The following is a 16,917-nucleotide window of genomic DNA, read 5'->3' on the forward strand; positions in this document are numbered from 1 at the left end:
TACAGGCACTACTCTGGCTTTATAGGTTTCATTCTGCGGTGAGCTCTGGAGCCAACAGAAACCTCTGCTGTGGATGGGAATAATAAAACTTTATAATGTGGTAAGCTGTGGTAACATTATAAATGGGAAACTGCTGCAGTGGATGGAGTGGAGGAGCAATATGTGCAACTTGTGAGTCACAGCCAAAGGTGCTGTGTGCTTGCCTTTAAATTAGGGGTTTATTGGCATATTATAATTAATTAGTTAATATCATAATACCATTGGTGATATCTTTCTTGGAAACAAATAAATGTTGTAATTGATTGTTGTAATAAATAACCTGAAATGTTGTAAACATTTTCTCTTGGCAGTCATTTTATTTCATAAAATGGAATGCAATTTCCTATTTTTTTCATGAAAACATCTTGTTTACGCAGTCACTAGTGACCATAGTGATCTGTTTAAGGGTGAATTTATTTTCCCACCCAGGTTTTCTGGTTGCTGAATTCAAACTAGTGTGACAGTGTACTTATACTGTATGCACTGTATCTATTTTTGGTTTTTAAAACAACTCGTTATGTAACCAATTTAAATTCACCATGTGCATTTTTGTGTGTGTACGTGCAAACAAATAGTGTTTGAAACTCACAGAAGCTCACATGATTATCAGAATGCAGCGGGGTATCTGTGAAGTATCCCATCCTCCTCACTCTCTTTTTTCTATGGTTCCTTTCATTCCTTCTTCCATCTCTGTCTGTTCTTGTCCTGCTTCTTTTCGTGTTTCTATTTCTCCTCTTTTCTCTCTGTCTATCCAGCTCGTTTGGAAGTTTGACCTGTCAGTTTTGATCTCCCACTCTCCAAGTGGCTGCCCTACTTATTTCATAAGGAATGGTGGTGGGGGTGGAGGTGGGGGAGTGACATCATAGTGAAGATTGGAGAGTGAAATGCAAACAAGAGCAAAAAACAACAACTGGAAGCTCTTGAAAGAAGGGCAGGTCTTTTGACTTTTTTTAAAATTTTTATTATTATTATTTGTGTCACAATTCCTGCTTGTATCTGAACATTCTCATGTTCACGCCAAAACTAATAAGTACAAAAAAAAAAAAATAGTCCGATATGAAATGACCACCCATTTTTCTTTGGTGCTATATCTCATTTTCCCTTTTGGTCTTGTCACAGAGGAATGCACTGTTTCATTACATCACAGGCCGACTCAGGCGTGCTCTCTTAGAGATAACACTCAGGTAAATGTTGGCTCCTATCCTCTTTGAATGCCAATCATATCTTCACATAGAAGACAGCGCATGATGACAGTCGTGGTCAAGGTTATCAACTGAACCCACCATAGCCTCATTGCTCTCTGTCTGTATAATGTCTTCTTCCCTGTCCCACACGCTCTCTCTGTTCCTCTCTGTGTCTCCGAGGGTTTAAGAGTGTTGTGCTGCTTTTAGTAGGCATTTCTTTCAATTCAGTCATGCCATCCCTGTACCTTTTAGAGGTGCTGGGAACGCATGTCATCTTCAGCATTAGCAGGTTTGTGTTCTTAAAAAGTCACTGGCTCGAAGGATAATTGTGAAGACATGGGTGAGCGATGATGGTAAGAGGGATGCATGCTGATATTTTCCATCAATGTCAAGCATTTCAGTGGCTTTTCTGCTTATATGATGTGTTTGAATGTACTACAGCAAGAAATGTAGGTCAATATAGATTGAATTTTTAAATGGTGTTCTTTTAACTTAATTGTATTGGAAGGGAAATAGTGGAAACAAAAATGACGGAGGACAGATTCCCTCCACTTAGTTAACAGATCATGAATAACCTTCAGCTTTGTATAATATTGATGTACATTGTTTATCTACTATATCAAAGATTAAATTCTGATCTGAGAGACTCAGCTCTGATTAGCTCCATTTCATGAGCATAGGAAGAGAAACTCTGGGGTAGTGGTGCTTTTCAGCACCATGGACAGCTCCAGGACGTGCCTTTGTAGCAAATAGCTTGTAAAAGCACTTATAGTTGGAGCTTTTATGTTCAGTATTGGCTACCACCAGCCTGATTTCCTCAACAGGGTCTCAACGAGCCGGCCAAAGCCTACTCATTATTAATGTCAATCACTTTTCCAAATAGCAGAATTACCAAGGTTCGTTTTGGACTAGTTGCCCACAGCAGTAAAGCGGGACTCTCCTTTCAATTACATTAATGGAGGTTTTTGAACTGCTCGAGGTGGCCTCAGCCTGAACCGACCACATTTGGCTTTGCTTTTGGGTAAACGGTTAATGATGCTTCATTTCCCCGGCAAGGCCAGCTGGACGGTGCCGGACCCAGGGCCTAAAAAGAAGACAAAGGCCCCATCGCATGACTTGTTAAAAGTTGTTATCTCATGTGTATCTGCACCATAAAGAGAATCATAAAAGGGTTGATTGTTGCACTGGAAATAAAAAGAAAGACATTTAAAAAAAAAAAAAGAAGCTGTTCAGTGTCACCATAGCCTCTGTCTAATTAGGATATAACAGAACAAAGTCCAACAGGGTTGTGCTGGCTGTGTTCTCTATGGCTTGTTAACATCCTTAACAGGACTTAAATGCAATATGCTGACATAGGGAAAACTTGTACTCTGAAATATAGAGGCATTAAAATATAATTGTAGAAAAGCTGTCCCACCCGAGGGGCTAAATGAAAACCACACATTATTCTGTTTTCTAAAATTTCACAAAGCCAGTCCATTAAAGGTAGTTATAGCAGACTCTATTCCCTGAAAAAGGTGTGAAGGTTTGCAAACATAATGAAATGCATATGACTTTGTGTTCCCTTACTGGATTGTAAGTCAAGGACAATGCCTCTGAGACTTAAAGGAAGCTTTCAGTAATTGTGAAGAAACATGGGGAGCCATGAGTAGCCTTCCCTCAGGCAGCTGTTAGCTGTTAGCCTTTATCCCTATCTTTCTTACAAGACAGACCGTATATTTGCATTGCTATAAATTGATTTGGGGATATCGCACATCATTACAGGCATGCATCTGCAAGCTGTAGGGAATGCATTGGCCATTCTTACCATATGAAATAGGTTCTTGTTCATCCTATATGTCACTGCAAATGCTGAAATTCCTGTACTGTTAGGCACATGTAATAAACAGCGGGGAAGTTCTACATACAGTACACACCGATCCCAAATATGTAAGTCAAAGAATGAGTGGACTAGGAATCCAGGATGTCATTACTTTACTACAGTGAGGGTAATTAAATAGAAATGTCTTTCATGTGTGTGGATGGAGGCTGTCTATGCAAAAGTGGATGAATTTATGTTTAAGAGGAAAAGGGGAAGGAATAGATATTTCAAAAGTGAGACATAAAAAGGAATGACAGAATGGACGACAGTAATGTCTGAGTAAGTCACTGATGTTGAGACAAATGATCCTGGCTGATGGCAGGACTTGGAACTAATCCAGGAGCAATGTACATCACCACTGAGCCATGTCCCACGGATCATCCAGTCACATAAGTGTGACAAGTACAAATGGTTGAAAACCTAGGCACAGTATTACCATGTATGTGTAGCATGTTTAAGCACCAAATCAACAATATATCACTGACTTTTAAAAAAAATATATACATGTTGCTTATTGTCACAAACACAATGATGTTACAGCTTTTCACCTTCTGCTTGAAGATCGTTGAGATATCCCGTGTGTGCAGTTGGCAGTGTGCCGATTAAAAGGAGATTAACAGGTGCACATTGTTCTGACAGGTGAGAAGGAAATCAGAGGGAGGTGTGAGACAGAAGGGAGATTTTCTTCCCACCTTCTCCACTACTTTCTCCTTTGTCTAAGTGCTTCGCTCTCATCTTCTGCCCCCCTTGTCTAAACCCTGTTTTTTCCTACAGTTTTCATCCTCTTAGCCTCTCTTGCCCATATACTCCACGATTTTCTCATAGTCTTCCATCTTTGTTGCTGTGAGGAGAGTTCCTGTAACTTCCTGTGTGTTTCACATCGTTGGTTTCAGAGGTGGCACCCTGCCTTCCTGCTGACAGCTCTGGCTTTGGGAGGCAACGGTATTATTTCAGACATGTTAATGATCCACTGTATATATAAGTCTGTCAGTAAAGGTGATTAAATCTGCTTATAAAACCTCATCAAGATTGCATTTGTAATCACCAAAAGTCATATCCCCCTTTTCTTTTTCTTTTTTTTTCATTGCCCGTGTTTTGCTTTGTCTTTTTGAATGTTAAATTTATAATCCAATCATCAGTGTTTGAATCATTTTTAAGTCAAGGTCATTGGCAGAAGACTAATAAGGGTGCCATAATTTCACGTCAGCATTTGTGAGTCAAATATAATGTCTCTGATTGTATTTGTTCCAGTGTGATGAAGCTTGAGCGAGATGAGGCATTTTGCATTCATGAGGAATTACATGCTTCAAAACAACCTAGTTAAACAGCAGCACTTTCAAGATTCAACTTATCAAATGAGCAAACTTGCAAGTTAATCTCTTTCCTCTGAGGGTTTGTGTTGTGCTTGTCCAATAAATAACCCACAAATGCCATTCAGAAGTTGTTGAAATTTCACTTTCCCATCTCAGTTTTCCTATCCCACTCTCCTTCCTGCCACCCCAAAGTCAAAATAAAGAGAAAACAAACTTTAGAGTTTTCCATATTCAGTTGCAGTGCAAAAGTTGGAAAGATTTCTACTCTTGTTTCCCTGACTGTTGGTCTAGAGATTTCTGACTTTGTATTCAGATGGTTTCTCCTGCATGTCTTCAAACCCAGCACCCAATCTAGGTCAACCATCTCGCTGCTTCCCAGCTGCCTGACTGAGCTGTGTGCATATATATATATATGTGTGTGTGTGTGTGTGTGAATGTTTAGCGCTTCAGGCTACAACAACAAAAACGGAAAAATATATTTATATATTTTTCTCCTTTAAGAGATATCAATTACATATTAATGCTCGCTATAAAGGGCTTCAAAATAATTGGTGAACTTGGAGTAATAGAATAATGCATATCATAGAAATGCTACAGTAGCAATAGCTGGGGATATTGATTGAAGTAATCAATGCTGCTGTCTCTGTTGACTGCTTGCACTTGGGCTTTTGAAAACAAGCAAAACAGGCCTCAGGCATCAGATCCCAGTTGTCTGTGACCAGCCTCCTGAATCACTGAGGTTACTAGAGCCATGAGCCACACCCACCTCAGTCTCACCGTGTGGTCTGATATCGCCTCTTTGAGGGTTATCTCAGCTTATTCACTCCTCTGGAAGGAATATGCCTTTGACAAACACCCAATACACTTTTTTTAAAATGTGCATACAGACACTCACTTTTATTCCTTTTAGCACATTTATAAGCATCAGGACTCTTGGACTACAAAAGCAAAAAACAAAACGAAAAAAATATACAGATAAATTTGCTGCAGTTTGTAGATTTGGTCAAATTTTCACACATGCTTGTACATTAATTGACATATTAATGATTCACATAGTGAGTGGTTATTAAGTCTAATGTGATTTTTGAATGTGTCTATAAAGACAATCTTTCGTAATACTTGGTATGGAAAGCTATAGCCAGGGGAATATACACTCAGTTTGCCAGATTGTACAAAAGCTTTGTAATAAACCCGCATGATGGTAAAATGGAATCATTTCAGTGTTGTTTCTAATAATTTGCTCACCCAATTTATATCAATGAGGAGAGACTGAATGAAGCACCCCTAGAAGGAGGTGCACAGTAGCAAGTGTTTGTACGATCTTACCTCTTTAAAACTCACTCGTATATTGTCCTCCACTGAATTTTTGAAAGCTGTCCTATTATTAAAAAGGCATCATGCAACAACACAATTTACATGCTAGGGTGTTTTTGATCACTGTAATATTTTTCTCATCTTAATTTGGAAAATAAAAACCCACAGAGGCAAACGTGACACCCTGCATTTCAATAATGTTGAATCTGTTGAGGTTTTAACATTGAGATTGTCAGAATGGAGTTGGATCGCCATCTGAAATCTAAAAAGTGAAGGTACTTATAAGGCATACTATCTTTGAGGACCAAAGGGGAAGGGAGAATTCACATGCGTAAAAATTTACTTTCAAGACCTGTTCTGTAAAATCTTGGAACTTTGACCACATGAACAGGATGACCCCGAGAATTTATTATAAAATATGACAAAAACACAACACTAACATATGTAGCCTATACTACTAACATTAAATTTGCAATTGATGAACATGGCTTATAAGATTATGAAGTACAAGGTGTTACAGCTAACTGATTTTACCTGTTGTTTTGTAATGTGCATCTTTTCAGTTCATACATTTTTTCTCAAGAGAATATGGTCCCTATTTTTAGAAGTAGGTGTGTCTGCATATTTAAAATGTAAAAATGCATGTTTATGCATTGAGTTTGGATGTGCTGCGTATTTTTGTGTGTGTGCACTGGTCTTGTTGCATGTACTGTGAACCCTTCCCATCTCTCAGCACGGCAAACTGAATTATGCATTATTTTGAGTTTTATATTAGACATTACATGGAGGTAAATTAGAGCTATCAATCATCCAAGACATTCATACGTGCTAGACTTTGGGGATGATTCTTGAAAGGCAAAGCAGCCTTTGGAAATCGGGAGTGATTGGCTGGGGAAATTGAGTATGGAAATTATAATTATTATTTCTTCATTTTCCAAGCTTTGTCTCATTCTGATGACATTAACATTATTAGCCATATGTTGGGGATGATTATTATTTGAGCGCTTGAGGATGCTGGCAAGGTGCACACAGCTAATGAGTTACAATATATTAAAAACTCCCAAAGTCAGACAGTTTCTGTCAAGTCTAATTTACATGTTCCTCATTCTGACTATTAAAAACAGGAAAGCATTAAATCTGAGAAAACATTTCATATGGCACTGCAGCTCTGACAGCCATCAAGTTTTGGTTACAATTTAATGAACAGATTGACATAAGTACATTTTTAACAGCATGCTTGGTTCAGAGCAGCAGGCTGCACTTAGACCCAGAGCAATCCGTCATTAACAGCAGTGTGCCTTTGGGTGTGTATGTATGTGTGTGTGTGTGACCTCAACTTTGTACTGTATGTCTTTCTTTGAATCCTTGAATGCTTGCAGGGTCAAGAGACTTCCCTTGAGAAACCCTAATTTTCAGAGAGTAGCTTTGCGTCATCAGAAATGGGGCCTAATATGCGGGAATAGCTACATTACACTGAACCGTTTTAGGAACATTTGTCTTTGAAATGTGACACAGTCTATTAGCACCTCTAAGGCCAATTTAAGCATGTCAAAGGAATACAGACTATATCCTGTGCACAGCAGGACTTTGTGTTTGTTTTTCTTCGTAACGCTGTTACCACCAACGGGTGGGCTCCAGTTCAGAAGTGTTGCTTTGTTGTTCACTTACTGATGTCTGAAACATAAATTCTGACTGCTGAATGTTATTCAGCTGTTATGTGCATATAGGTAAATACTGTACATAGTGCTGTATGATAAGACGACCAAAGCCAGTACTTTAAAGTACACTGTAATCATAGTACAAGAGGTGACGTGCTCAGACTAATCTGTATCAGGAGCACTACTTGTATCTAGCATTATAAGAAATATTGATGCTTTTCTTTATTTTACATTTTGATCACAAAAAAAAAGTCATTTATAAGAAAATCTTTCTCTATTCTTTGCAAAATTGCACCTGAGCCACAGGTAAATAATATCCAACATGGCTTAAACTCTCTACAGTGCACCTTACATTTCTGGTACCCCATACATTTGTTGCTTTAAGACATTGTTGCACAATGACTGGTTTAAGTGGCATGCCTCACACATACACAGAGTTGCATTTGATAGCATAAAAAAGAAAGAGCTATCAAAAACATCAGCGGTAAACATCAGATTTTGGTGACAGCCTCTCAGGAGTAATCTTTTGCAAAAGACAGGAAAGTGGCAGGTCCTCCTTGTTTGACAGTTTAATGCAGCCACAAGGCATGTTACCCTGGAAGTGAAAAGACTGACCCTGGCTTATTCTTGAACATAAAATGTCTCTTTCTGCTATCACTGTCCCGAATAACTCAATACAAAAAGTGATCACTTTCTTAAAGGCATAGGACATATCTATGAATACAGGGAATGTATAGACTGATTGTTACACAAAACATTAAGAAAGTAATAAAGTAGGTATTAACTCTCACATCCAAAATGTATAGGCATTTAGAGTGAAGTTATACTGGTAGGGTGATGCTGTTGTATTGAAAGTGCTATATTTTGCCTGGAGCAAAGTCATGCAATCATTGCACGGTGGAAGAATTGCACACATTTCAATTTAAAATTGTAATGTATGCTTTTAATATTATTTTTTTTTTAATTAAAAAAATTTTTTTTTGAACCAAAACAGTGTAAAAGTGCTTTGAGACAGCAGAGGTGATAAAGCACTAAACAAGTGCAGACCATTTACAATACAGGGATCCTGGAGCTGGCTCACATCAGTGGAAGACCTCAATGGATTGTTTTTAATGTTACCATAAACTTTGTATAAAGATAGATACTGCAAGCAATGACATTATCAACTGGTTTACATTGGAGCCAAATTGAAACCTATAGAGAATGGCTTTATGGTCGATGCCCTCTTTTCTGGTTGGAGACTGATTTTTTGAGGGTCTGTTGGTAGCCTAAAATTAATCAAAGAGCAAGTCATAATTATGGTGAACTGAAAACTGATTAAAACAAACCAATTAACAGCAAAACTATAGCCTACAAATGAAGACAAAATGATAGTCATTATTTTATAATCGAATCAACACAACGTTCATGCGAGTTGAGTTCACAGGTGAATGACTCTGCTGGCTTGTCAATCAAGCCTGGCACGCCCACTAATAAGGTCTATTTAATCATGGCGTCATTTTCAAACTGACCTTCAGCACACTAATCAGGGAGAGTGAATTTAAGTGAGCATCATCACAACAATAATGACATCATAAAGACTTGAGAAAAAAAATATCGACTTGGTATTTTCCTGCTAATAGAAGCGGCTGTGACGAAGGTCTATGACGTTGACGGATCAATTATTTGAAAGCACATGAAGCTCAGCAACAAATTAGCTGGCTTGCAAGACGACAATATCGGCCGTCATCGCTACACAGTTAGTGTAAATTACATATTTGAGCTCTGTAGTTGTTTTAAACTGGGGTGTGAGTGATGTGTGAATTTGCATGTTTGGATGTCACTGACATGGCACAGTTATGAATTAGCAGATTTAGTTAACTTGCATGCTGTTGGTCAATATATGCCCTCGATCTGGTTTGGAGAAGATAAAAAGACCTTTTTAACGTAAGTCTTTTACACAGTAGACATTTAGACTCGTCACAGTAGAATAAAATAGGGTGTTACTTGTAACATTTTCAAGGGGCTCCAGTCTGTTTAGATAAGCCTGAACAATTTGACAGTGAGCCAGCTTAAACAATACCATTACTCTGTAACTGAAGCAGCAAGACAGAAATCAGACAACATTCATTTCATCAGTCATTAATATTTGTATTACTTTTATAAATCCTTTTACCCAGTTATTTCTGTTATTGCTTTTCCTACTATGACATATGAAAATGTCTTCCGTGATAAAGGCAGAAAATAAATATGTGAGGATGCAGTAGATCTACAGGAAGATGCAAGCTCTTTCACATTCCCCAAGGAACCTCCTACTTTTTCTACAGCTATCACATGAGAGCTGTAGAGCTGCATTTTAAAGCCTCATAAATGTTTCAACAGTCTAATTTCTTGTGAAGGGGAGAAGCATGCTCAAACATGTTTGGGACAATGGCTTCCTGGTCATGAAATTCTTGGGACCTGTTGAGAGGATGGAACAAGAAACCAAACCAAAAATATAAAGACATTCTTATAGTCCATATTTTTTTGTTGTGTATTGATGATAGCAATAAGCAGATTGCTACTCCAAAATTAAAAAAGTCTGCTTGAAGTTTGAGCCACAAATATTTGATGGCTCCCTAAAAAGCCCAAGTCTCAACCTAATTTTACTGTTTGAAGACCACAGTACAAACGGCATGACAAAAAAGAGAGGTACCCTCTCTAAAAACTAGACATATATCCTTTATTTTCAACTAGTTACAACTTTTCTTAAGGAGATACTCACAACATTAGTATTTGTCTTTTAAAAAGAAAAATAGGGGAGAAAAAAAGGTTGAAAAGAAGACAAAAAGAGATGAAAAGGTCAACAGTGTAGCAGGGCAGTGCATTTAGACCAAAAGCCATGGGATGAGGGAATCAGACAGCTGATAGGCCATAAGGTAAAGTGAAAGTGCACTTCATTGAACCTCAAGAGGAAGGTGTGTGCATGATGAATTTGTAAGTGTGTGTTTGTGTAAGCATGTAATTGTTCATGTAAGATGTGTTCTGTTGAAAAAAAAAACAGGTGTGGGCGTAGGTCAGAGGTGCTCATCCTGTGAAATCCCCTTGACTTAGGGTGTGAGTAACCTCTTTGTTTGTGCGCTATGGATACATTTTACCTTTGTATGGAGCAGAAATACTATTTTTCCAATTATGAGCAGACAATAAATGGCAAGTGAAAAACCACCAAATAGCCAAGTTTAATATAAATGAGGAACCATACTTAAAACTTTTAAACTGTGAGTGAGTGTGTGTCATTTAAGTATTTGCTAGGATTTATGTTTTTTGTACCTTATGAAGCCTTACTGCAACAAGTAAGGTGTGGCTCTTTGTTTATTGGTTATAAAGTCATACTTGCACACCTCATAACCAGTGTTATTGTGTCTATCTGAATGGGATATACAGTCTAGTTGTCTGTTTTGAAGACTGTAAACCTGTGTAGAAATTAGTAGCAGTAAAACTTTAAAATGTGATGTTTGTTATATTTATATTTTGAGTTTTTCTTTTGTTTGTTTGCACGTTGCTGTTCAAGGAACTCCACTGAAGGCTGAGTCCTCCACCATGCTATCAAAAACAGGTGGCTTTGTCTGAGCTTTTCTTGTCTTATCTTGCGCTGAGCCAAATTAAATGTCAGACCATCATTCCTCCTCAGTTCAATGGGAAACCGCACACACCTCAAATCAGCCAGAATGTGCTGCAATTAAATGCGTCCCCAGAGCTACAAAAGCCACCTCTAAGCTGAGGTTCCCATTACATTGTACCCTGCAGGATGTAACACATCTATTCAATAACAGCTCAACTGTGCCTGCTGACAATAGCCTGGGAAGAATACTGGGTGGCGTACTGTTGTGACATTTGATGGTAAATGTGTTGCCATTGGGATTACCTCTACAGCATCCAACATCCAGTGAGGCAACGTTGCAATTTTCTGAACACAGCACCTGCTGGACACTAATCACAAAGAGTTTGCGCCGACTCTATACATGATCTGGCTTCCTCAGACAATAAATGGTTCACAATGATGTGCATTATTGTGTGCAGTGTTTCAAAAATAATATTGCTGCTGCATTTGGTGTTTTTTTTTTCCCCTCCTTCATTCTTAAAGCCTTATGAAAGCCACGCAGACATGTCTTTGCTTACCTACTGTAATTACACTTGCTTTTAATTGTCAGTTTCCTGAGTATTGTGAATATTATGTCAAAAAGCAGTGGAATAATTGGGGTTATCTGACGAGTTAATACTATAAGGCAGTGTTCAGCTCTGTCAGTAAATGCAAAAGCAATATATCAGTTTTTCCTTTACATTTAGTCAGACTTTTGCTAAAAGTACCATAGAGCACATAACTGATGGGTACAGACATTATTACTTTACGAAACAGGTGTAACTAATAACAGCTGTATTTCATTTTGGTGTGGCAGTGAATGCTGGGTCTTACACAGGCTGGTACATTGGCATAGCTTACTGGCACAGCTAAGTGGAATGAAGCCATCATTAATGTTATTAGTACAACCTGTGATTTTCCTGCCATGAGAGAGGAGTATTGTACCTGTTCCAAAACGCAGTAGGTTTTAGTGCTACAGACGTAACTGGATAGTTTGTGGAACAACCGCCAAACCAGCACAGCACAAAACTATTGCCAAAGAGCCTCATATCGAATTACTGCTGGTGCACATGTTTATGTTGGGTTATTCTGTTGTGGCAGTAAAGGGTTCCGTTTCAATGCCAGAGGTGTTTACTGTTGAAAACAACTGCAGGTGTCCACAAAGACGGCGAGGTGAGTCGGTCCTCTGCCCACCGCCTTGAATATTTGGCAGTCTCATTCAAGAGAAATGCGGCAGTCAGCCAGAGCGTGTAATATGGTCTTTTCTGGGGTTCTGGTTGCTCAGGAGCCAAACTCATGGTGACTCATCTCTACTCAGAGGGGGAGATGCCAGACACAGAAGTGGTGTTTGTCAGTGAGAGTGAAAATTACCATCTGCAGGCCATCTCACTAGCATCTTTTATTTACCGACACCACCCTGTCTAGCCTGCTGTCTGTCTGCTGGCTAGCTGACTGGCTGATCGACTGACTGGATGTTTGATTTGCAGACTGTCTCGATCCTCACTGACTTACTGTTGGTGTAAAGTGGCTGACTTGCTTGTCGCTAATGGCTCACTCACTCAGTGTCTGTCTGATTAGTTCTCTAAATGACATTACCATGAATACATATTTGCTCTCGAAAAACCTGTTTAAAATACTAAAACACTAATGAGATCTTTGACAGAATCTACACTGCAAAAGTGTACCTGCACGAGTGTGTGCATGTAGAATGTGTGGTTCTAACCAAAGCGATAGCAGCATAGATTTAGATCGCCACATCAAACGTTTAAAGTGAAGGGCTGAGACTAGCAGTAAATTGTAAAGTAAGAGACTCCAAGATCAAATCCTACACTCAGTCAGTTCATTATTTAGTCTCTTACTGAAGTCGGGCCTTCTATATTGACAAAATCCTGTCCCCATGGTCTCTAAAACTTGCAAACCAATTTCCTGATTTCTCTGACTCTTTATCTCTTTCTCCCCTCTGTCTCTCGCTTTCTTTCTCTCTGTGCTTTTAGGCTTAGACATGAAAGAGGTACAGATGTTTTATTGATGATTTAAAATAATTTCAACGAATTAGAAATGGGATAAATTTGATTACCAGACGTTTTGTTTCAGTTTTGAAGTGTGGCCAATGGCTGGACAGACCTTTGCATGACCACTAATCTGTGCCACATGTATATGCTGAAGTGCTGCACAAAGAAAAGGCAGATCTTTCCTTGCAGGACTTCTGTTAATTTGTTTCAATTGGTGTCGTGGTCTTTCAGGGATGAGGACCCACATGTTTTGAGGCTGGGTTTTTTTCCAAGTCAGTAATCATGAGAAAAAAGATCTCTTTGAAATAAACTGTCAGTTAAATATATCCATCACCTATTCAGAAAAACAATAAGTAGTTAAAATTGTGATAAGTGGGACATCACATTTTAATAAGTGTACAAGGATCTCTGAAGTAACATAGTGGAAGAGACACAGGCGACACATGTTTGTGTGTGTGTGTATGTTGCATACTAATTTATGTCTGTAGTCCATGTTCTGGTTTTCCTTCACAAGCCACAGTCACCCACTGCATCCACAGTATTATAGCGTCTGGGTTATTGGGCCCACCAACTGACTGACTGCATGTCTGGCATGATAAAAGATTAGTTTCACCTAATGTTAACTATCATCTCTAACGCTCTCTCTTTTCAGTAAAATTCAAGTTTGTATGAGGCCAGATAATTCTATAATGTTAAAACTGACTGTATTTACCATGTTATCAAGTAGTTAAAGCAAGGTTTATGTATAATAGCACTATTTCCCATAGCATAAAAAAACAGCACACCACATCTTTATTGCATTTTCTGTTGAGGAGAACTAATATATATTATGTTCTAAATGGACAGAAAGTGGTCATCAAATCAGGAAACTTTGAGGATCAGTGCAATCATTAAACTTCATACCACTGGGATTCAGCCTGAAGTAACTCCAAGGTCACGGTGAAGGTTTTGTAAATGGTACCAGGTTTTAGGGCTTTGTGATATCACCCAAAATCAATATGACAATTGACTGTAATATTTACCTTGATAACAGTTAACTTCTAAAATCAGGATTTTGTGGCCTTTTTGCTTTTCGGAGGCAGACAGAAAAGGTTGGGTGGTATGTTGCAGTATGTGGCATGCGCTGTCCCTCATAACAATTAATGATTCTTTTTTGAACAGTTGTGTACAAACTCTATTTTCAAAGTAGACATTTTAAAATGATCAACCAGATAAACAGGTAATCAGGGAGTTCCATGGGTAAAAGACCTAACATTGCTTAAACATTTTATTGAATTAATTGCCCAGCTCTACCAGTTATTTCTACATTTATGATAAATGTTGCGATTTGCATCAACATTTTGACTGTCACTTTGTAGATTCTTCATTTAAAATTTACTTTCAGAACTTGTATTCGGTAATTCATGACAGCGAGGCTATCACTGAATAATTCCTATATCTCTACTTCTATGTTTCTCTATATCAAAGTGGAGTTGATTAGAAAAATTGAAAGAGGTCTCCTCCCTTTAACAAATCTTAACAGACGTGTTTTTTTCCTGTGTGTGTGTGTGTTCATATTAGCAATGCCTGTGCCAGAGCAGCCTGCAGAGGAGAAGGGGGCCATGGTTCCCCCTGTGATGCCCGCCTCCAATGGAGACAGATCTGAGACCGAGACAACCTCCTCCATCCTTGCCTCTGTCAAGGAGCAGGTACGAACTGTCCCGTGTGTGTGTGTGTGTGTGTGTGTGTGTGTGTGTGTGTGTGTGTGTGTGTGTGTGTGTGTGTGTGTGTGTGTGTGTGTGTGTGTGTGTGTGTGTGTGTGTGTGTGTGTGTGTGTGTGTGTGTGTGTTAAAAATGTGCAGAACCTGCATTGTGTTTAACTTTGAGAAGAACTAATTTAAAAGAAATTAGAACTTTGGTTTTGTTATCTCACTCTTCTTTTGTGTCAATGCCAATGAGCAGCTTGCTATGAGGCAGGTCAGCGGGTTGTCGCTGTTATTCAGAGAAAAAAAGGTCTACTGCTTTGAAGCGTTTAAATGAAACCAAAGGTTGATTGATGCAAAGGAGATGTGAAAGGATGGAAATGATGGAGATACACGGTGAGAGCTGATGCCAATAAGGCCATAATTAAAAAAAAAAAGTAATTAAAATCAAGGCAGTTACTTGGTGGGAGTGTTGGAAGGTAACGGCAGTGCAGCGAGAGGACAGGCCATGATGTTGCCTGGTTAGTGGTTAGTAGGAAGAGATAAGAAAGTGGAATATAGAGGGTTGAGTGAAGATGAAGCAAACAGGAGGATGGTAGTCACCATGGCTTCATGTGAGGGAGAAAGGTGCAGGACAATAATATCTTCCTTCCTGAGAAAACATGTTAGATTGGGGAGTGGTGAGAGAAAACAAACACAGAAGAAACAGACAAAGCAGAGGATAGGAGGGAAAGTGGCTGTATTGTTTTTTTTTGTGTAATACAGTTCTATGTGTTGAAGTGGGAGTTTTGTAGAGAAAAGCGACATTCAACCGATTTGATTACATCAGGGCATGTGTGTATGTTCTGTAAGCCTGCACGAATTAAGCTGGAGACCTTTCTGTTTGTTTATTTAATATGCCATTGAAATATAGAGCAACCGCTCACAAACATATGCACAGTCGTGGCTTTCACAATGAAGAGACATTTCCCAAGTCCTTCTGAAGAGAGAAAAAAACAAAAAAGCTCAAGTTCACAATAATTGCATTTATGTTTAGCTATGGACTCGTTCTGTTGTGTAATGGAATGTTGTTTCATTTGGATTTAGCTCATCAACAAGCTTAATACACCATAGATTTATCATTTTGCTAATCTACAATGACTCTGAAGCTCCCCTTTAATTTAATACCACACTATTCCATTTACCCTTACTGAGTGAAGGACAAGTGCTGATGGCAATTTAAGCATTTTTCCCCCTTGCAAATGGCATTCATTTGTGTGGTTTTTTTTTTTAGACCAGAGGGACTCTCAGTGCTCTCACAATACTGTATCACTAAAGCATGCAGTGTTTAGTCAGATTCCTGCTCCAGACCAGAGTTGAACCTGCAGGCCCCCCCCCCCCCCTGTTGGGAGGAAATGCAGTTGAAGTTGCCCAAATAGGAATACATTACAGACATGTAGCCATTGTTGTATCTGTATTTTCTCCTGCATGCAACACTCCTACCCCGAGGAAGAAATGTTTTGAAACTTAAAAATTAATTGTTCACTCATGAGAGGGCAACAGGAAACGTGGAGTTTTATCTTGCAGCAACTCTAATGAGCCTACATAGCAGCACAAAGGATGGCAGTGCTGCTGTGACTGCTGGGTTGCATTTTCTCCTATCAGAAAATGTCTCTATGCTCTCAGTGCTGATTCATCAAAGCATGCCTGGTTTTGTCAGATCCATTCAGCTTTACTGATCCAAACCTTTAGTAGTACACCGATGCAAGGTAATGGGTAGGAATAATAGAATACCATACTGTTTACAATACTGTACTTGTGTGGGAGATTAAATTCTGTACCTTCAAAGTGTATGTTTGTGATGCACCTTACTTCAGCGTGTCTATTTGCACACCATCATGATATTTCATGAATAATACATTTCCACGCAGGACACACAATAATGTTTGCACATAATAACTCATGTTGTGGACAATGCCAAAGTGTTGGATTATGTGATGGTTTAATATGCCCTTATATCAGCACATCTTAAATATCGATTTAAAAAAAAAAAAAAAAAAAAAAAATTTTTTTTATTGATTTCTACACAGTCCATGATTTGTTACCTTTTTGTGTACACGACCAATGAGCTTGTATTTGCAAGTGAGTAATAGATGCATTATGTAAATGGGGGATAAAATGTTAACTCCAGATACTTGTCAGACTATCTCTGCCTTACACGGACATTCTCTGTCCAGGCGTGTATGCCTGTGTGTGTGTGTGTGTGTGTGTGTGTGT

The 16,917-nt window shown here is 38.7% G+C and overlaps 1 protein-coding gene across 1 annotated transcript in view; it reads left to right on the plus strand.

Annotated features, from left to right (window-relative positions):
- LOC138631770 (catenin delta-2-like) overlaps positions 1-16,917 on the plus strand; it is a gene marked incomplete at its 3' end in the record, with an annotated part of 78,148 nt that overhangs the window by 20,145 nt on the left and 41,086 nt on the right. The window contains exon 2 of the mRNA XM_069716932.1: positions 14,540-14,667. Within this exon, the coding sequence (XP_069573033.1) occupies positions 14,542-14,667 (126 nt within the window). The remainder of the gene's footprint in view (positions 1-14,539; positions 14,668-16,917) is intronic.

This window comes from Brachyistius frenatus, unplaced genomic scaffold (assembly GCF_029030835.1).
Source record: "Brachyistius frenatus isolate BFR_SWC_R1_liver_20210118 unplaced genomic scaffold, ASM2903083v1 Contig_165, whole genome shotgun sequence".
Taxonomy (NCBI): domain Eukaryota; kingdom Metazoa; phylum Chordata; class Actinopteri; family Embiotocidae; genus Brachyistius; species Brachyistius frenatus.